This window comes from Rhinolophus sinicus, chromosome 14 (assembly GCF_057876585.1).
Source record: "Rhinolophus sinicus isolate RSI-liver-muscle chromosome 14, RSI-T2T, whole genome shotgun sequence".
Taxonomy (NCBI): domain Eukaryota; kingdom Metazoa; phylum Chordata; class Mammalia; order Chiroptera; family Rhinolophidae; genus Rhinolophus; species Rhinolophus sinicus.
The window spans coordinates 155,625,696-155,647,196 of NC_142514.1; the positions used below are offsets into that span (position 1 = coordinate 155,625,696).

A 21,501-nucleotide genomic window follows, 5' to 3' on the forward strand; every position below is an offset into this window, starting at 1 on the left:
CGTTGAACCCACAGCAATGATTGTGCATCCACTCATCAGTTAATTAACTGGGTCCTAAGGTACTGGGGCTACAGAGACGCTTCCTTCCTCTTGTGTCCAGCTGAGGGGCCATTCCCCAATCACTCTCCCAATTTCTGTCTAGAGAAAGACCAGGGTGGAGGTCCCCTGAGATCGCTCTTCATTTTATTTCTGCCATATAGGTGTAGAACACCACACACCCAACTGAAATGTGAGTTCCATTCCTAACTTTTCAAGGTGGTCACAGAACTGTTGGGATCTGAGCTGACTTGGAGGAAAACATCACGTGTCAACAAGAGGCTCATGTACTCTGACGTGGGCGGACAGACACCCATTTAGCTTGGTGCTTCTTTGCACCAAGTCAGTCTTTGTGAATGGAGTCTGTGCAAGGGACGAGCAGCATCAGGCACATAGGAGGGACACTTAAGTGAGATCATAATGTAAATCATAGCACATCCCACTCCTGCCCTCAATCACCCACCTTAGACCCTCCAATAATATCCTGTGACAATTAGCACCATACCAATCTTGGGGCTGTGGCTCACCAGGCAGGGCCTACTCTGTGGCCTCGTTTCTACCACTCTCCCCCTAGCCCGCTCTGCTCTAGTCACACTAGCCCTTTCTCTGTTCCTTGAACATGCCAAGTTTGTTCCTGGTGTTGTGCTCGCTGTTTTCTAAACCTGGAAAGCTTCCCAGGTTTCGGCTCAGAAGAACATTCCTTGACCATCCTTTCTAAAGCGCCCCCTGCAAATTGCTTTCTGTGTCATGTCTCTGTTTTATTTTCTGTGTAGCATTTCTTGCCATATCTCAAGTTATCTCATTTGCGTCTTTTTTCCCTCTCCTCACTCCGTGCCACAGCAATGCATGCTCAGTGAGGCCCTCTCCAGTACTTAGCAATGTGTGTGTTATATATAGTATGCACTCGGGCAATATCTGTTGAAAAGGTATGGAATGAGTGAATGAATGGATGCAGAATGAATGGATGGAGGTGTTGTCTTTGGGGAAACTGGTCTCATAATTCCTGCATTTGCAAGGAGAAAACTTAAACCTTCAGTGCAGAGGCCAAGGGGAAGCCTCACACAAACTGAGAAGGCAGTTACGTGCATGGGGCCTTTCATTGAACCCTTGGTCTGCCTTGGCAATGACAGGCTTCAGCTCCGAAGAGCCAAACCTTCTGTTGACAGAAGCCGAGGTTGCTGCAGCAGTCCCTGTTCCCTCACAGGGAGAGTAAGGAGAGTGCAGATTTCCTTCCTAAATCTGTGGGGTCAGGGGTGAGGGTGGGAGGACAGATGAAATTGTGACAGCTCATGATGTCCTGGTGAACATTCACTCAGCCTCTCTGGGACAAATTGGGAGCAAGCTCTCCAAATCTTGCCTCAGCGACTGCATTACCATTAGACAAAAGTTGACATCTGTTGCTGATTAAAACATTCCCAACTGTGCAAGCAGAATTGCACGATTGAAATGCTAAGTGTAGCTAGACACAGCCTTTATGAATGGCTTAAACACAGTCCTTTAATACGAGCTCTTATTAATGTATATAATTGGAAGTCACTTTGCAGTCATGAGTGTATCATTTTGCAGAACCGCCCCTCCCCATCCCCCACGCTCGCCTGAGGGAGAGACAGCCCTTAGCGATTTGCCTTTCTCAGATGAGGCGACAGGGGACTAAAAGCCATGTTTTCTGCATTAAGGTTTCCCAGCACGAGTAGTCAGAGAGTCTAACTTCCTATTCAGGAGTCCCCTTGGATGGATATATGCATCTGTCATTCCAGGGATTCTCTCTCTTTTTTTTTCTTTCTAATTTCATTTTTATTTAATTGTGGCATGAGCGCTTAACATGAGATCTGCCCTGTCCCTCTGCCATCCTTCTCCAATAGGGATCCCTCTCTGTGGCTTTCCTCTGTATCACAGGGGCCTGGTTACTAGGGAGTGCTCTGTGGAGGTGTTTAGCGGTGATGGTGGTGTCAGATTTCGCTAACACACCAGTCTCTGAAGCAGGTAGTTTAGGGCCACAATCCTGCATCCCCAGTCCCCAGATCTGAAAAAGCTTGGGAACCCACATTTTCTTTATAAACTCACCCGACAACAAAACTTGCTCTGAGCTGAACTCATTTGGTGGCAAAACTTGACCTGAACTGATATAAAGCTATTTATTTAGCCAATTAGAGGAAAACACCATTCTTTTGGCTCCAGAAATATGTTATTTAAATATGCGGTACTGATTCAGACTTGGCTGAGGGTGTTACATAAAATGTACTGCACGGGCCATATTATCTTTCTAATATGTGATACATTCTGAACGGAAATATGTGGATTAGGCCCTGAGGGTTCTGGGTAAGGGATTATCAGTCTGTAATGAATGAGGAGCGGGGGTGGGAAAAGGGACAAAGAAACTATCATATCAGTGGGGTAATGGAGCAGAGTCGCCTTCCTTTTCTGCCCAGCGAGAGAGTGTCTCCAGACAGTCATCCCTGGCTTCCTTGTTCCCTGCCCGTCCTGGCCTCTTTAATTTCTGTGCTGTGTTGCTGCTCGCTGTCTGTATTTTAAGCCAAGACACTGCTTTGTTCCTTTACAGTGCTGGGCTCTGGGATGGACCCTGACCTTCAGGTGGATATTATCACCGAGCTTGACCTTGTGAACACTACCCTTGGCGTCACGCAGGTGTCTGGACTGCATAATGCCAGCAAAGCATTTTTATTTCAAGGTAAAGGTTCTTCTTACTTTACATGGGGCGGAGCTTGGGGAGGAGGTCTGTCTGGGGAGTGTTCATCTGGGGTGTATTTGTTGGAAGATCATCTCTGCTATTTCTCTTGTGTTGTTGGCATAAAGAATGTTCAGAAAAGCCAAGAGTGTTCAGGTATTTTGGGAGGGGGGTGTTCTGACAGGGCAAGGGGGCCCTTAGAGGACATGGTGGTGAAATACTTGGTTTGAACTATTTCTCTGGGGGTTTTGGTGGGGAGCGAAAGTGGAATGAAATGGCAAACTTCTTGAAGGCCATTGGCCAGCCATATTATTTTTACAGGATATTTCTTTAACTATTATCTTTCTCTTTACCTATGCCTACACCTATTCCTATATCTATAGCTCTCATCTAATGGGTACACCATGTTTTGTGGCTGTATTCTCTTAGGGGTGCAGGTTAGTTGGCTCTGCCCACTAGGCTTGAGTACACTTCATTAAATCATTCAACAGCCATTCATAAAGGCACTATAACATGCTTCTTCAAAGCATGGGCTCCAGAGCCCAACTGCCTGGGACCAAGTCCCTACCCTGCCACTCACTGGCATTGAGAGTTTGGGCAATTGCTTGGCCTGACTCTGCCTATGTCCTCATCTTAAGTAACTGGACCTATCTCATGGGGCTATTGCAAGGATTAGAGGAGCTGGTCCGGTGAAGTGACAAAAACAGTGCCTGGTACATGAAACCCCCTCAGTAAGTACTGGCTATTAGTTCGGAACTGCTCCTGTGCAGTGGCAACCTGCTAATGAGTTACCAATAAGAGTAAATAAGATAGGTATGGCCCCTGCTCGAAAATATAGTGAGGTAAAGTCACTACATAAGGAATTTTGAGTTAATTGCTATACTTATAACGAAGGGCATGTAGGCTGTCAAATAAGAGTAGTATAGGGAGATCTGATTTAATTGGGGTGGGGGGATGGTGGTAGTCAGGGAAAGGCCTGCAAACGTGCTGAGTCAGCAGATACTTGAGAACGGAACAGAAAGCCCAGTGAAGGAAGGGGTGGGGCTCACTCAGAGCATTCTGGGCAGAGGAAATAGTTGTATGAAGGTCTTAAGGCAGAAACCAACAGAAAGACGAGTAGCATGGCCGAAGGGTGGTGTGTAGCTGGAGAGGCAGGCAGGGGCTACGTTACATTGGACCCTGTAGTCAGAAGTGATGTGTAGCTAATATCTACGGGTTTGTGTGTGTGGGTGATTTATGGCCAGTGTCCATTCTGATAGGCGGGAGGTGATGTATTTGTTGTTAACTGTTGTAAATATTACCTCTGCTTGTCAGCCACGTTAGTGGTTTTGTATTTCAGTCTCAGAGCAGTGTGGGACTTGGGGAGTGACCGGATCAGATATGTCGTCAGGTAGCCTGGATATTCCGCTATGAAAACTCCTGGCAGGGTTCTTTTGCTCAGCCTTTTATGAAGATAACAAAAGGATAGTTTTAGACGGACTGAAACAATATTATTGGATGAGATTTACATCTTTATCGTGCAGATAACTTAATCCTTGTTAATGATATACACTCGGAAATCTACAGATATTGTATAATGATCCATAACAAGACTACAGATGTGGTAATCTCCACTTCATCTTACTAAGCAATTGGTGACATACTGAAGCTGGATATAGTTAAGAGAACGCAGACTGGATTACTTTTCTCCTTGTATTGTTGTGCAAGATCCGCTCAGTTACTGTTGAGAGACCGCTGCTGCTTCTTTGTCACCAGAGTTGCTGTGGAAGCCTGGCTTGTCTGTAAGCTTCATGAGGGCAGACGTCGTGCTTATCTTGATACCTCTAGGTATCGAGGGCCAAGTAGTGTGCATGGCACGTAGTAGGTGATAAATAAACATTTTGAGTTGAATTAAACTTTCCTGTGCCCAATGTGCTGTATGAAAGGACTTTTTGCCTGCTTCCTTCACTATTCATTCACTTATTTATTCCGTACATATGGGCGTCCTGGGCTAGAACTGCTCTCTCATTTGTGTGTTCTCTGCATTGGCAACTGCCTCCGGGATTACCTACCAGGCTCCAGCAACAGGGAGGGATTTTCAGTTTCTTTTGTGGCAAGAATAAGTTCATTATGGGAGTGTGAGGAGGGCTTTCCCTTATAATTACCATTGTGATTGATTGCACTGTGCCTACTTGGATAATCCAGGATAATCCCTCCAGTTTGAGATCTGTACTTTAATCACATTGGCAAAGTCCCTTTTGCCATGTAAGGGTCGCAGGTTGTGGCAATGAGGACATGGCCATCTGCGGGGAGCCATTGTTCTGCTAACCACAAAGGCCACCCGCTGGTCTTCAAAGATTCATGTCTGTCTCACGTGCAAAATACATTCACCTCATCCCAGCATCTCCAAAAGTCTCAACCCATTATAGCGGCAAGGAGAAACCAGGCTGCATCTTCAACACTTTGTTTGGAAATCTCCTCAGCTCCATGTCCAAGTTCATCTTTTACACATTTTGCTTCCCAAATGGCTACAGGACACAATTTAGCTAAGCTTTCTGCCACGATGTAACAAGGATTCATGTGCCTTCAGGTTTCTTATAATACGTTCCTCATTTCCTGTTTAGCCTTCACCAGCAGAGTTTTTAACATCCATATTTCTAACAGCCTGTCCACAATCATTTAAGTGTTCTCTTCAGATAATACAGGGTTTTGTTTTGTTTTGTTTTACCATGCACTTTACTTCATTCTGTGTCCTCACTTATCCATATTTCTAACAGTGTATTCAAGGCAATGTAGGCTTTTTATATCACGGTCTTCAAAAAATTTTTCAGCCTCTGCTTATTATACCACAAAGTCACTTACACAATTTCAGTTACTTGTTACAGCAGCACCCCACTTCCAGGCACCACAATCTCTATTAGTTTCCTATTGTTGTTATAACAAAGTATCACAAATTTAGTGGCTTCATGCAAAAAAAAAATTATTATCTTACAGTTATGGAGGTCAGAAGTCCAAAATGGGCTTTCGGGGGATAAAATCAAGGTTCCCTGAGCTGTGTCCGTCCTGGAACCTTTAAAGGATGATCAGTTTATTGCCTTTTCCAGCTTGCACAGGCCGCCGCGCTCCTTGGCTCCTGGCGATGGCTCTCCGACCTCTGTGTCAGTTGTCACATATCTTTCTCTCTCTTGCTTCTGTGGTCAGATTCTCTTCTCTGATACTGACTTTTCTGCCGCCTTCTCTTCCCTTATAAGGACCCTTGTAATTATATTGGACCCACACAGATAATCCAGAACAATCTCCTTATCTCAGGATCCATAACTTAATTATATTTGCAAAGTAATTTTTTTTGCTGTGTAAGGTAACATATTTACAACTTCCTGGGGTTAAGATGTGGAAATTTTTTTTGGGGGGGTGGGAGTAGGGGTACATAACTATGTTTACCAGAGGATGGCTATCCACTGTTTGGCAGAAATATGAGAGCAGTATGATGTTTCCAGTGTATTCCAAGTAAATCCTTTGTAGTACAGCACTGTCCAATAGAAATACAATGTGAACTGTACCTGTGATTTTAATTTTTGTAGTAACCATGTTAAATAAGTAAAAAGAAACAGGTGAAATTAATTCTAATTATAATTTGTATTTAACCCAATATATTAAAAATATTATCATTTCAACATATGGCCACATAAATTATTAATATGTGTTTTACCATGTTTTAGAATATCTTCACCATCTACTTTATATTTTATACTTACAATACAGCTTAATTTGGAAGCAACATTTCCATCTGAAATAATTGATCTGCATTTAGATTTCATAAAATTTAAAGTTGAAAAAGTAGACTTGCCAAGTTATTACATACACGCTTAATTAAGTATCAGATTTTAAAAATTACACAGCTTTATTGAGGTATAACTGACTTATAGTAAACTATGAATATTCAAAGTGTACAATTTGATAATTTTAACGTACGAATGCTCCATGAAACCATCACCACAATCAATATGATGAATGGACTTATCACACCCCAAAGCTTCCTATTTTTCCCTTTGGTAATTTCTCCCTCCTGTACTTCTTAGTCCTTATCCGCAGGCAACTATTGATCTGCTTTCTGTCACTATAGAATAGTTTGCATTTTCTAGAGTATTATATAAATAGAATTTTGGGGCCTGGATACGTTTACTGATCATAGTTATTTTGAGATTTATACATGTTGTAACATATAAAGTGCTTTTCTTGTAGGCAGTATATAGTTGGATCTTACCTTTCCCCTTTCTTTACCCAATAAGAATATCTCTGTATTTTCATCAATATATTTTGACCATTTACATTTAATGTGATTATTGACATGGTTATATTTAAATATATCTTCTTGCTATTTGTTTTCCACCTGTTTCATCTATGCTCCATTTTTTTTTTTCTGCTTTCTGGCCCCTTTTGGATTCATTGATTTTTTGTGTGTGTGTGTGATTCCATTTCATCTCCTTTGTTGATTTATTAGCTATAACTTTTTGTTTCATATTTCAGTGGTTGCTTTAGGGCTTATAGTATACATCTTTAAATTATCACTATGTATCTTCAAGTGATAGTAAACAACTATAATATACAACTTATGCATATTATAAGAACATTTCAATAGTTTACTTCTCTCCTCCTGAGCATTGTTCTATTGTCATACATTTTATTTTTACTTATATTATAAATTCCATACTATGTTGTTATTTTAATTTAATAAGTCTGTTACCTTTTGCACGGATATAGATAATGAGAAAATCAATCACATATTTACCCATGTAGTTACCATTTCCTGTGTTCTTCAGTCCCTTACCGTTTCCTATGTTCTTCAGTCCCTTATGTGGATTCATATTTTCATCTGGTGTCATTTCCATCCTGCTTGAAAGAGTTTCTTTAACATTTCTTAGAATGAAAACCTGCTTGTGATGAGTTCTGTCAGATTTTGTATGTCTAAAAGTCTTTATTTTGTTTTCATTGTTATAAGACATTTTTGCTTGGTATAGAATACTGAGTTGACAGTTACTTTTTCTTTCAGTACTTTAAAGATGTTGATCCACTGTCTTCTCACTTACATTGTTTCTGAAGAGAATTTGTTGTCATCCTATCTTTGTTCCTCTGTATGTAATGTGATTCTCTCCCACTCTGCTTTAAGTCTTTCTCCTTATCACTGACTTTGAGTGATTTGATTATGATGTACCTTGGTGTGGTTTTCTTCATGTTTCTTGTGTGTGGGATCTATTGAACTTTATCAAATTTGAAAAAAATTGGCCATTATGTCTTCAAATATTTTTTCTTTCCCCACTTTTCTTTTTTAGGAACTCCAATTATATCTATCTTAGGCTGCTTAAAGTTGTTCTACAGCTCAGTGATACTCTGTTAGTTTCAAAAATTCCCTTTTCTCTCTGTGTGTCATTTTTGATAGTTTCTGTTGCTATGTCTCCAAGGTCACTGAAATTTTCTTCTGTATTGTCTGCTGTTGGTATCACTCAGTGATTTTTTAATCTCATATATTGTAGTTTCATCTTTGTAAATTCCGTTTTGACTCTTTCAAAGAAATCTTCATGCCTCTATCTAACTCTTTGAATAAATGGAATACAGTCACAATAATAATTTTAGTGTCCTTGACAGCTAATTCCAATATTTGTATCAGTGCTGGGTCGATTCTGATTGATTAATTTTCTCCCCACAGTGCTTTTTTTGCATACCTGATAATTTTCGATTGAATGCCAGGCATCGTGACTTTCACCTTGTTTGATGCTGGATATTTTTGTATTCCTTATACATATTCTTGAATTTTGTCCTAGGACACAGTTAAATTACTGGGAAACAGTTTGATCTTTTTGGATCCTTCTCTGAAGATTTGTTAGATGGCCCAGAGCAGTGCTTGTGCTAATAGCTAGAGTAGAACTAATTATTTTCTGTTCTTCTGTGTACTCTACCCAAATCCTCATGAACCAAGAGGTTTTCTTGTTTATGTGGTGGGAATAGATACTATTCTCAGTCCTGTATGTGTGCTGTGTACTGTTACCTTTTGGGTGATGGTTCTTTGTTTTTGGGTAATTTTCTCACATGCATGCACTACTCAGTACTCCACTGAGTACTGATCTTGACAGAGGTGCATATTTTTTCCAGTGCTACTGTTTCCTCTCATGTGTACTTTCCTGTGAAATCTAGTTGCCTTGGTCTCCCCACTCTCAGCTTCCTCACCTCAACTCAGGGAGACTGCTGGGCTTGGCCTGAATTTCTCCTCCCTATGCCACAGCCTGGGAACTCTCTCGAAGCCATGAGCTTGGGTAATTGTAGGTCTCATCTCGTTGGTTTTTTAATCTCTCAGGGATCACTGCCCTTCATGGACTGATATCCAGTGTCTTGAAAACTGCTGTTTCATTGAATATTCATTTTAAATTTAAATTCAAATTAACTAAAATTAAAAATTTATTTCCTCAGCCACACCAGTCATATTTCAAGTGCTCAATTGACATATGTGGCTAGAGGTTACCATATTGGACAGTACAGATCTACAGAGGCTCAAAGATTTTACTGTTTGACCACAGCTCAGTTAATATGGGCAGGCTACAAAATCATGTTAATACATGATAGCAACTAGCAAGCTACTTAAATTCTTACTTCATAGTACTTCCATTTACTCATCGATAAAATGGGGTAATAGTAGTACTTACCATATATAGTTGTACTGAGGATTAAACAAATTAATACATATAAAATGCTACTACCTAAGTTGATACATAGTGAAGTCTTGTTAAATGTGAGTCCATACATTTTTAAGCAACAGGGTATAACTTTGGCCTTCTTCTCCTATGTCTTGTCATTATTAATGTCAGACTTTAACCTGCAAAGATAGATTGAAATAATGGGAAAAATCAGAGGATTGGGGAGGGAGGCAGAAGATTAGGGCTGATTGCCTTACATGTATTAATTTATTTAATCCTCTCTACAACCACGTAAGGTAAGTACTATGATTACCCCGTTTTATCAATGGTACATGAAAATATCTTGAGGGGGAGTACTTAGGGTTGCCAGTGCATATGTCTCAGTGTCTTTAAGCATCAGTTTCCTCATCTGAAAATGGGAAGAATACACAGACTGATTATAAGAATTGAATGCCGTACATGAGAAAGCACTTTGAAAAATATAAAGCGTAAAAAAACAAATTCATTATTCTTTTCCCCGTTTATTTTTATTCTCATATTTAATCAACCTAAGTCCAACTCTGGGCTGATATATATTAAGAGAGTGAAAATTTTCATTTCAATGCTAGCCTTTTAATAATATTGATCAATTTAAGTAGAAAGCTCACTTAACTGGAAACACTCGTATAATCTCAACTCCAAAGCCTGATAGGATTTATTTTGGGGCTAGCCAGCTTTTTAAGGTTGCCTTTGTCATTGCTGTTTTTGTGTAGTGCAGAGAATTAAATAAGTAAGATTTTTATTTTCTTCTTGTCTGAAACAAATTATATTTTTTTAGGGATTGGGGATAGGAGCACAGAGAATGAATGGCTATGTGTAAGACTAGTATCAATCTTTTTTAAGCTAAAAGACATCTTAAGTACCAGAATTACAGTTTAAAAAATCATTTTGGATTACCTCTGCTTTGCCTTGAATGGGACTCAGAGAAGATCTGAGGGTTTGGAACTGTACTTCTCTCTGACTGACAGTGTCTTAGTGTTAAGTAGTTGGGAGGATGTGCCTGTCCATTGGTGTTTCATTTATAAAAGTGAATTAGAACATGCATGAGTGAAAATTCTTTAATGGGTTGATTTTTTTTTTTTATTCTTTCGGGAAAGTGCTACCTTTCAGGAGTTCTATTTTAGGAGTTTCTAAAGAAAAAAAGAAAGATAGTATCTTTCAAGTAACTTGTTTTATGTGACAAGATAGAACAAAGGCTAATGTGGGCTATTTCCTGGAGATTGAGACTTTTATCACCTATTTGCATTCTTGGCTTTTATGCTACATGTTGTGGAAGACACAGGTGAATAAGGCAGAGATCTTGACCTCAATGAAGTTGCCGTCTAGAAGGGCAGACACGCCCTCAGACACTAATGCAGAGGAGAAGAGTGGCTTGCAGTGTGGTATGAGCAAAGTCCAGAGTATGTTGGAGAGAGAAATTTCTTCTCACTGGATGACCTGGGGAAAGCTCCTTGGGGGAGGAGGCACCTGAACCAGACCTTGAAAGATGCACAGGAATGAACTATGTGGTTTCTATTTCATAGGAGCAGTGCCCCTGTGTAATCATTTTCACAAAACGGTGCTTGAAGCTTGAGCTATAGCTTTTAATGCTTAGAAAATTTAAGTAAGATGGAGTTACCCAAAGGGTTTGTTTAATGCTGATCTTCCAGACTTCCTGCCACCCACTATTGCCCAAGTCTGAATTGTTTTTTTCTGTTGATTGGATGTGCCTCGTTGCTAATTACCTCTGGGAACATTTATGAGTCAACCTCACTTTGAGTGGAGTGATTTAGTATGACTTTGCATTTAATCAATTAGTGGAGTGATTCAATTCCCATACCAGCATCTCCCAAATATAGGTATTTTTGCTCTTGCCAAAATAAACTCCAGCAAACTATTGGAATGGAGTGGGTTTTCAAGTCCCTCTCTGGGGCAAATTAACCTCTGCACTGGCATATTCTGGAAAATCGTTAAATGGCTGTGCGACTAAGTGTATATCATAGAGCAAATAAACTCGGCATTTATTTCCCATTTCTGAACACTTCTAACACCTGCACTAAATCTATTTTTCTCAGTCATTCTCCTTTTCCCATCAGATGGTACATTAAGGAAAGCAGAGATGGAGAGAGACAGTAGAGGATGTAAACGGGTAAGAATTCTCTTAGAAATTATTGGGTATATGAGGCAAATCCATACTAACAAATTGATCTTGGGCAAATTACTTTCCCTCTTGGAATTTGTTTCCTCTTTGGATGTTGGGTAATAATGGTAATGTCTACAATACAAGATATTTAAGGGTTAACTTAGATAAGATAAATTTATTGTGAGTGATAGAAAGGAATTTAAATTTAATATCATTATTAAGAGTATTTACTCAGAAAGCAGACATTTTTTCATTAAATAAATATCTAGTGGATACCTACTCTGTGCTAGGTACTCTCTCAAGCACAGGAATATGACAATGAGCAAATCAGACAAAATCTGGCTTAAGGAGAAACAGACAATAAGCAACTAACTAAGTATAAAGTAAGTTCAGATAACTTTCAACAATCCATGTATTTAAATTCAGGAAAATATTTCTGTTTTGTTTTCTCTCAAGGAATATATATTTGCAATTATCTTCTGTACTTAATTCCTAATGAGAATGAATAACTGTTGTCTGAACTGGATTTATTTATTTTTTTTAAAAAGGATGATCTCAACGCCTAAAATTTATTTGCCTTTTAACTGTTCCACTAACTCTCCGATGTATTATATGTACTACTATGTATTCATACCCATTATACACATGAAGAAATTTAAGACCCAGAGAATTTCAGGAACTCACAGTATCTGTAGTGACAGACATTGGATTTGAACTCAGGAGTCTATACCTGCAGAGTTTGTCTTGGCCCCACTCCACCTCCTGGTTTTTTTCCCCTAATTCAGGAGAGTGGGGATGACTAAATAAATGCAATGTGATAAAGATGTGTCTTCTCTTAAAAGGAACCAAAGGGCATCTGCCAAAACATTTTTTTGGCAGGTATTTTAAATCAACCAGGACAGATGGTTGTCTTGTCAGTTGGTGAATTCCTTTTAATAGAATTTTATGATTCTTTCCCTTGGAGGCGCCTGCTGAATACCTAAGGATGAACACCTGGTAATCTCTTCGGTTGCCTAAAGGAAACCTGCCAGCCAATCAGAATTATTACATGGGACTACACTTCAGTGTGTATCAATTTGAAATGCAGTCTCTGTGGCCATTTGATCGAGGTGTTCTTGAGAGAGCGTTGTAGGAGAATTAGATCTGCATTGACTGCAGTGCTTTTTGATGAATGCTGTGATTCTTAATTGGGATTTATTTTAACATATTGGGACCAAGTTCTTTTCTGTGGGAACACATCTCCAAAATTATAATGTAAATCAGTGGAAAAATATGATTTGATATGCAAATATTTTATTTAAATACAACTTTTCATGGATGCAGCCAATGCATGAAGTGGAGCCAAGATGTACAGATAAACTAGGCTGGCTCAGTACTCGTGCTTACCGTCTGGTAAACAATGAGGCACACAAACCGCCTGGCAGGCTGAGGTTGCAGAGGAGGCATGGGACCAGGTGCTTGGGGACCCAGATTCTAGCCTGGCTCTTTTACTATTTACTTCTGGGTATATTACTTCATTTCTCTGGGTCTTAGGTCTTCGAAGTCATAGAATTTTCTTAACTTGACAAGAAATTATTTTGCAAAACAAAAGAAAAATACGGACAAGCCCAAAGGATGATACAAATACCAATGCTATAGCTGTCCTCCAGAATCAACAATGTTAACATTTTGTCGTATTTGCTTAGAGTGTTAAAAAAAAGTAGAATGCATATGTAAAGTGGATAAATGTGCAGCCTTTGGAGCCAGACTGCCTAGATTCCGATCCCAGCTCTTACTCTTACTAATTGTGTAACCCTGGGCAAATTCTTTAACTTCTCTTTGCCTCAGTTTTCCCCATGTGAGATATGGGGATAAAACGCATCTATCCCTTAGAATTGTTCATATCATAAATATTCAGTACATGTGAGCTGTTGCCTTGAATGGTTTAAAAAATTAAATGGCATCATACAGTATGGATCTTTTCTCACACTTACCATTATTCTTTTGAGGACGTAGAGATCTAGTTCATTAGTATGAACTGCTGCATAACCCCACCCTGTATCCATCCAATTGCCTATTGATGGAAACTTGGCTTGCTTCAGATTTCTGACAAACAGTACTTTAATGCACATCTTTATGCATGCCTCCTTGCCCATGGTTTTTAAATTCTTAAAATTCATACCTCACCATGCAGAGGATTCTATAAGGGGAATCCTTAATTGTCCAAGCCCAATCCTGGTTACCTGCAATGATTACCTACGTCATGAGGCAGCTCATATTATTTTTGGGCCACTCTGTTAGAAACACAGTTCACCCTCGAACATTGTGGGGATTGGGATGCTGACCCCCCTACACAGTCAAAAATTCATGCATAACTTTATTATACTTAGCCTACTATTAGCCAGAAGCCTTACCAGTAATATAAACAGTCAAAATTAACACATATTTTGTTTGTTATATGTATTACGCACTGTATTCTTACCATAAAATAAGTTAGAGAAAAGAAAACGTTATTAAGAAAAGCATAAGGAAGAGAAAATACCTTTACAGTATTTATTGAAAAAAATCTGCATATAAGTGAACCTGTGCAATTCAAACCCAGGTTTTTCAAGGGTCAACTGTAATTTAAAGGAAGACAAATTTTGGTTTGATGCAGTGCTTTTCTATTGGTCCCACCTGAATCCTTCCAGTCTCATTGGCCCTTTTGGTTCCTGGAATACCCCAAGATTTTTGCTGACTCACGCCATCATTTCTGCTTGTCTTTTGCCTGGAAGACCTCCTTGTCCCTGCACTTTCTATATCTGGCTCCTACTCTTCTATGTCACTTCCTCACGGAGGCCTTCTCGTACCATCTTACCTTTGAGGGTGCTTTGTTTTGTCATCAATCACCACTGCGTGGTGTTCAGTCCTTCAGAGTTCTTGTCATAAATTGGAACGACATATTTCTTTTTGTTTCCTTTATTTTAGCCTAGTAGGTCATAGGCTACTTCATGCCTTCACCTGTTTCTTTTCCATCCTAAATCAATACCCAGCACAATACTTGGCACTAATAGTTGGCAATCAAGAAAGATTTGTTCAGGTAGAGGCACTTGTAACCACAGAGTAAGTCTAAGTCCCCTTTCCATGAGACACCCTCTCAGATATTTTCAGACAGGTTTTTGGGTCTTCTGCCCATCCTTTCTTTCTCCAGGATAAACATTTCTGATCACTTCAGCAGTTCCTGATGGGACATCATTTTGAATGCCTCCATTGTTTTCTTTCGTTCGAATACCTGGCCATTTGTCTGTGTCCCTAGCGATATTTGATGCCTGAACTTGGTGCTTCCAGTCTGATCTGATCAGGAGACAGCAGAGCATGCCCTCCTTGTTTATGTTCATATATTTCTATTACTGCAGCCCTGTCACAGAATTAACTCATAATAAGCTTATTGTGGACCAAGACCCCGCAGAGATTTGTTTGTTTGTTGTTTTCACTTATGACTGCCAAGCTCTGTTTTCTCCCTTTTTGATCTTATACAGTTGCTTTTCTGTACCCACGTTTATGTCCTTATGTTCATTACCATTAAATTTCATTACTATCTATAAAGGGAGAGGGTCAGATTAAATCACCAAAGTCACTTGGCAGCTCTTAAAAATGAAATTGGTTATTTCAGAAGAGCATTGCCCAGTAGGACTTCCTGTGGTGATGGAAATGCTCCATGTCTACTCTCCAATACCGTAGCCACCAGACACATTGAGCACTTGAATTAGGGCTAGTGTAGGAGAGAAACTGAATTTTAAATTTTATTTCATTTTCAGTATTTTAAATTTAAGTCGCTGTGTGTGGCTAATGTCCACTCTGTTGGACAGTGCAGTTGCAGAGAAAAAATATCAGCATTTTTAAAGATGAAATGATGTATAATGTATAGGGAGAAACCAACAAGGGGACAGAACGGCCTGTTTGGGGCCAGGATTCATTTACTCAGTGGTTTATTTATTTATTTATTTAATAGATTAAAAATTTTTTTTACTTTTGTTTTCACTGAACATCAGCTATGTGATAAGTGTAATAGTAGGTGCTGGAGATATAGCCGTGAAAAAGACAGTTGTAGTCCCTGCTCTCAAGGGACCTCCTCTCTGGTGCTGTGGTCCCAGCTCAGGTTTCATGTTAGAATCACTTGGGGAACTTTAACAAATTGTGATTCTCAGGAGCCACCTGTAAGAGATTATGGTTAATTTCATCTAATGTAGGGTTCCACATTTGACTTTCATAATCTTGTAAAACTCCACTGGTGACGCTACGTGGCAGTCAGGGTTAAGAATCTCTATTCTAGGGGAAAGTAAGTGCCCTTCTCGATAAATAGCTGGAAGGAGTCCTGTGTAAAGTTGCACTTTGGTGGGAGGTTTTCTACCTACTCTAAAGTCCTCCACTTCATGCTCTCATGTGACCCAATCTTCCCTCCTCAAGTAGGAAAGACTGCCTAAAACATGGTGGTCCATGAAATCAGTTAAATGGTCTTATTTGTCATGTAATGGTGTCAAAGCTGCAAACATATCATCAAGATAAGCTATGGAGTTTATTTCCTGGCAAATGTATTATTAGTCTTCAGATTGGGTTTCTCTGTCTAGTCCTTTTTTTCTGCTATGGTTTTGGCCAGTTATCCAGATTCTAGAACTTGAGACGCTGGAACTCAGCCTCAACGGGATGAGAAGAATGAGGAGCCACAGGTTTATGAGGTCGAAGTAATATTGGCTTGGACCCTTCAAGGAGCAGGAAATTGATGGTTGTATCACTCAGTATGGCTGGATTTCACTGTGGCTAATAACAACAAGGGCTGGTTTCCCTCTCCGTGTTCATCATGGGACATCTGGGGCTTCCGGAACAGGCTGACAGGGCATCCTTTATGCAGAACATTGCTGCTTGTTATTGCAGAGGGAGAAGAGAGCACAGCCAAGCATAAGCTGGCCTTTAAAGCTTCTGCCTGGAAGCATATCACTTTTGCTCAAAGCAACTTCCATGACCAAGCGAGGCAGTGGCATTCTCTAGGGGAAGGCAGCAAATATTTGTGGAAGTTAACACAGTTTATTATAGTCTTCCTTTCTCATCACAAATATTTGGTTCAATCTCCTTTCAGCTCACAAAACACACTCTCCCCCCTTCCCGTCCCCCCTGCCTCTCTTTAGGGAGACCATATGACAAATCCTATCCAATCATGGTAATAGACTCAAAGGCCAGGATCCTGTGCTGGGTCTTTACGTCAGATATTGATTTGTCTCCTCTTGCTTCAGATACCCATGAACTAAAAAGGCAAATTATCTGCTTCCTGTATACCCTATTTTGGGATTTAATGGGAGAGCTGTCACAAGAGCCCTTACCTTATGGGTTGGGTGTGTTGCTTTGCTCCCTGGAAGTAGATTTCCTGCCTGTTGTTTTTCATGGCTCTTGATTTCACTTTCTTGGGAGTCTCTTCTCTTCCATTATCTTCGTTAGCTGCTGAAAAACTCTGTCAATCCATTTCTTCCCCACAGAAACTTGGGGACCCAAGTGTCATTTTGTTTCTTAAACAGCCACAGTCTCTTTTATCTAGGATAATGTGGCTCTTTGGCTATAAAGCAAGGATAAAACTTAGTCATTTTCTCATCGATTTAATTCCAGTCAGCTTAATGTACCAAGAGTCACACTCACAATTAATTTTGATGATCTAGAACCTTTCTGGTTTTCCTGGTTGAGCCAAAGCCTTAGACATTTTCTCCAATTGAAGGGATTCAACTGCACTATGTATATTAATTTGCTCAGATGTTTTAACAATCGGGGGTGTCCAAACCTATGATTTGATCCTTGCTTCAAGCCTGAGTTTTGATTGGGCTGCTCAAAGTATTTCTCAATTTTATCTTTTTAATTTGGAGATGGGACAAAGTTGTCTCTTTCAGGCCTATAAATCTTGGAATTTCTAGACTCTATTCCCTTTCATTTACATCTACAAGGTGACCAATTATTTTTTTTCTTATCTTGTATTAGTTTGCTAGAGTTGCTATAACAAAGGACCACAGACTGATTGACTAAAACAACAGAAATGTTTTGTGCCATAGTTCTGGAGGCTAGAAGTCTAAAGTCAAGGTGTAGACAGAATTGTTTTCTTCTGAGAGCGGTGAAAGCAGGATCCGTTCCAGGCACCTCACCTTGACTTGTATAGGTTGTTTTCTCTTTATACCTCTTCACATTATTTTCTATCTAGGGACATTCCTGTGTCTAAATTCCTCTTTTTATAAGGACATTGGTCAGATTGGATTAAAGCCCACCCTAAAGACCTCATATTAACTTGTTAACTCTGTAAAGACCTTAACTTCAAATATGGTCACATTTTGAGGTACTGCGGGATAGTACTTCCACATATGAATTTTGGGGAGACACAATTCGACGCATCTCTTTCCTCTTGTCTTGTTAAATGCAGCCACTAGTAATTAAGACACATGTAACTTCCTGTTTTTCAGGAAATGTGCACATCAGGCACATTTTTCTCTTCCAGTTTATTTCAGATGATAGCTTTACCAAATATTTCATCACTGATAATATGGATAAGCATCTTTCCAGCCTCCAATAATATAATTTCCTTTCTGCCCACTACAGATGCCAACCCCAAATATTTTTAGTTTATTTATTGTATTATTAATGGTATCACCCCAATTCTTGTAGCACTTTATGTATTGACAAGAAGGGTAGGTCTTAGGGCAATAAACAACCATCAAATTCTAGTGATTTACAATATCAAGAGTTTATTTCTTGCTCATGCCACTTGTCCATCAGGAAAAGGCTACCTCATTCCTTCACATTTCTCTCTCTCTCTGAGACCCACTGCAGCGACTATTAGTAGGCTGGCCACTGCTGAGACAAAGGGAAAAAGACAGGTAAAACATCCACTGGCTTCTAAAGCTACTGGTCAGAAGTGGTATGTGTCATTTCTGCTCAAGTTTCATTGGACAAAGCAAGTCAAATAGCCAAGCTTTAAGTTAAAGGAAATGGCGAGCACAATTCTCCTTTAGTGGGGGGCAGAGAATATTTGTAAGCATGGGTTCAGCTAGTACAATAAACTTTGAATTTTTTAGAAAAGTTCAGAGAGGTGGTGGGCAGAATTTGATACCTTGGGACTAGGCAGGTGGGAAGACTAGAGCAGGGGGTGAAGAGAAGAACTTTAGCCTAGGTACTGAGATCAAACTGCAGTTAACACCAGAAGAATCTATCTTTTATCAGAGACTTAACAGGTTATCATGTTGGGGTTAAAAGAATCCTTTGAGGGGGCATAGTAAGCTTCATATTCCAGACCTTCAAGTTGCAGCTCTGCTACTTAGTGGCTCTGTGACTTTTGTCAAGTTACTTGATCTCTCTTAGTCTCTGTTTCTCATCTGTCAAAGCAGACAGCAGTGTCACCCACCTTACAGGAATGTTTTGAGTATTTCATCTCCTGCTTGTGGTAACTGTGTAACCTTGGACAAGGTACTTATATATGCCTCAGTTTCCTCTTCTGCAAAATGGAGATAATATATTTCATAGGGTTGTTAAAAGGATTTAATGATGTAAAACACCTAAGCCAGTACCTGGCTTATAGTAAATGCTCAATAAATGCTAATTGTTTTCTTGTAGTTGTAATTAGCCAAGGTGACACACAGTGCCAGACATACATGGTCTGACAAGTTTGCGAACTCATCCTAGAAAAAGTGCTACATACCTCATCACTGAATATCACTACAGTCACCTTTGAAGTCCTCCCCTTGGGAAATTATGCACCGATGCCAGCACCTAGACCATCCTTCAAAGCAATTTTGGAACTCTTTTTCTGGAATGGCCATCAGAGCTGTTGTCGTATTACCCTTGATGTCCTGAATGTCATCAAAATGTTTTCCTTTCAGTATTTCCTTTCTCTTTGGGTAAAGAAAGAAGTCACTGGGGGCCAGATCAGGTGAGTAGGGAGGGTGTTCCAATACAGTTATTTGTTTACTGGCTAAAACCTCCCTCACAGACAGTGCTGTGTGAGCTGGTGCATTGTTGTGATGAATTATTGACAAAAAGTTCAGGTAGTTTTTGTCTAACTTTTTCATGCAGCCTTTTCAGCACTTTGAAATAGTAAACTTGGTTAACTGCTGTCCAGTTGGTACAAATTCATAATGAATCATCCCTCTGATATCAAAAAAGGTTAGCAACATTGTTTTGACTCTTGATTGGGACTGACAATGTTTCTGGTTGTGGAGAATTGGCTGACTTCCATTGTGCATTGTGACGCTTGTTACAGGGTTGTATTGGTACACCCGTGTTTCATGACCAGTGATAACATGGCCAAAAACATCGTCTTGCCTCTCCAAGAGGTCTTGGCACACTTTGGCTTTCCTTTGCTTTTGCTCATCAGTGAACTCCTTTGGGACCATTTTTGCACACACCTTTCTCATGCCAAGATTTTAAGTGAAGATTTTCCTAACTGTTTCTCTATCGATGTTTACTTGGTCTGCTATGCTTCTCAGTCTGGTGATGATTTTGACATAGAATTCGATGAATTTTTGCAATGTTTTCATCAGTTCTGCTCGTTACCGGCCACCCTGACCTCTCTGCATCAGTGACGCATTCTCTCCCCTCAGAAAAACGTTTAATCCATTTGTACACTCTCATTTTCTTCATGGCATTATCCCCATAAACTTGGACTAACATGTCCCTGATTTCACTTCCACTCTTGCCAAATTTAACAAGAAATTTAATGTTTGTTCATTGCTCTTAATTCAAGCTCAGACATTTTCATGATGGCACACAAAAACACGCAAGAACCATAATGAACACCACTCAGCAAGACATCACCACACGTCGACATGAACTCAGCTGTGAGACACTGATATTACAAGGTTATGAAACCTTACCGAGCTGTTTGTACAGTGCTGCCAATGTAAGGGCACCAGGGCAAGTTCACGAACTTAATTGTCAGATCTCATACAGTAAGCGCACAATCGATACGAGAAGATCGCTTTCTGCACGAACAATATTTACTGGGGAGTTCAAGACTAAGAAGCCAGAGTCAGGGAAATTGAGACTGAAGCAGAGAAGGTGGGAGAACAAATATAAGAGAGTTCATTACTAATCAGGGCACCGTTTCCTGACAAGTTGATTGCTCCGTCTTGCAGGATGTGTTCACAGAGGGCATCTAAGCTCATCGCATCTCCAAACAGTCCATGCAGTAAGGGGGAAGGAGGAGAATTTGTGTGTTGACTCCCAACTCCCATGAGTCCAGTTCCCTCCAGGCAGCATATGTCCCCAGACTTCTAGGTTGCATGTGCGTGGATGCCATGTGAGTCCTGAGATATCACCTGACTTAGTGGCATCAGGGAGGCCCCAGAGCACAAGATGAAGGCGGGCGGCATGACGGGAGGTGAGGAACTTTTTGAGCATGCACGTGAGCCACAAGAGTAACTGGTGCAACCTGTAAGCCGACTGAGCGTGCAGTGGTGGTGGGGACAGCTGCAGTCTGGCTGCCTTGCCATGGGAATAGTGTAAGTGGCTGCTAGGGCCCCGTCTCGCCTGAAATTCAAAGTTTATGAATCTGCGGTGTCTTACAAACATAAGCACCTTTTTAGCCTCATTTCCCCACTTAACAGGTGAGGAAACTGATGCCCAGGATGTATTTAGGATTATACAGCTTGTTGGTTGCAGAATAAAAATTAGAATCCACATCTTATGAAGACTTCGTTCTGAGGTATCCTGAGCTTTAGATTTCTAGGTCTGTTCATCCATCCATCCATCTGTCCATCCATCATCTCTGAGCTTGGCATTTCCCGAAGGCTTTCCTTATATCTGGTGCTTTGCTGTGCCGGGCACTTCTCATTAAAGAATGGGGCACCAGGAGAGGAAAAGAGCTGCAAGTTGCCTTTTCTGCTGACTTTATGCCCTCTTCTGCCGCGGTGGTTGGAACCCAGCCAACAGGGAGGAAATTGGATGCACTCGGGACGCCTGATAGATGGAAT

General features: G+C 40.2%; 1 protein-coding gene across 2 annotated transcripts in view; it reads left to right on the forward strand.

Annotated features, from left to right (window-relative positions):
• Positions 1-21,501, forward strand: part of NELL1 (neural EGFL like 1) — a 761,225-nt gene that overhangs the window by 6,146 nt on the left and 733,578 nt on the right. For both annotated transcript variants that reach the window (XM_019742633.3, XM_019742632.3), the window contains exon 2: positions 2,597-2,725. In XM_019742633.3, coding sequence (XP_019598192.3) covers positions 2,597-2,725 — 129 coding nt within the window. The remainder of the gene's footprint in view (positions 1-2,596; positions 2,726-21,501) is intronic.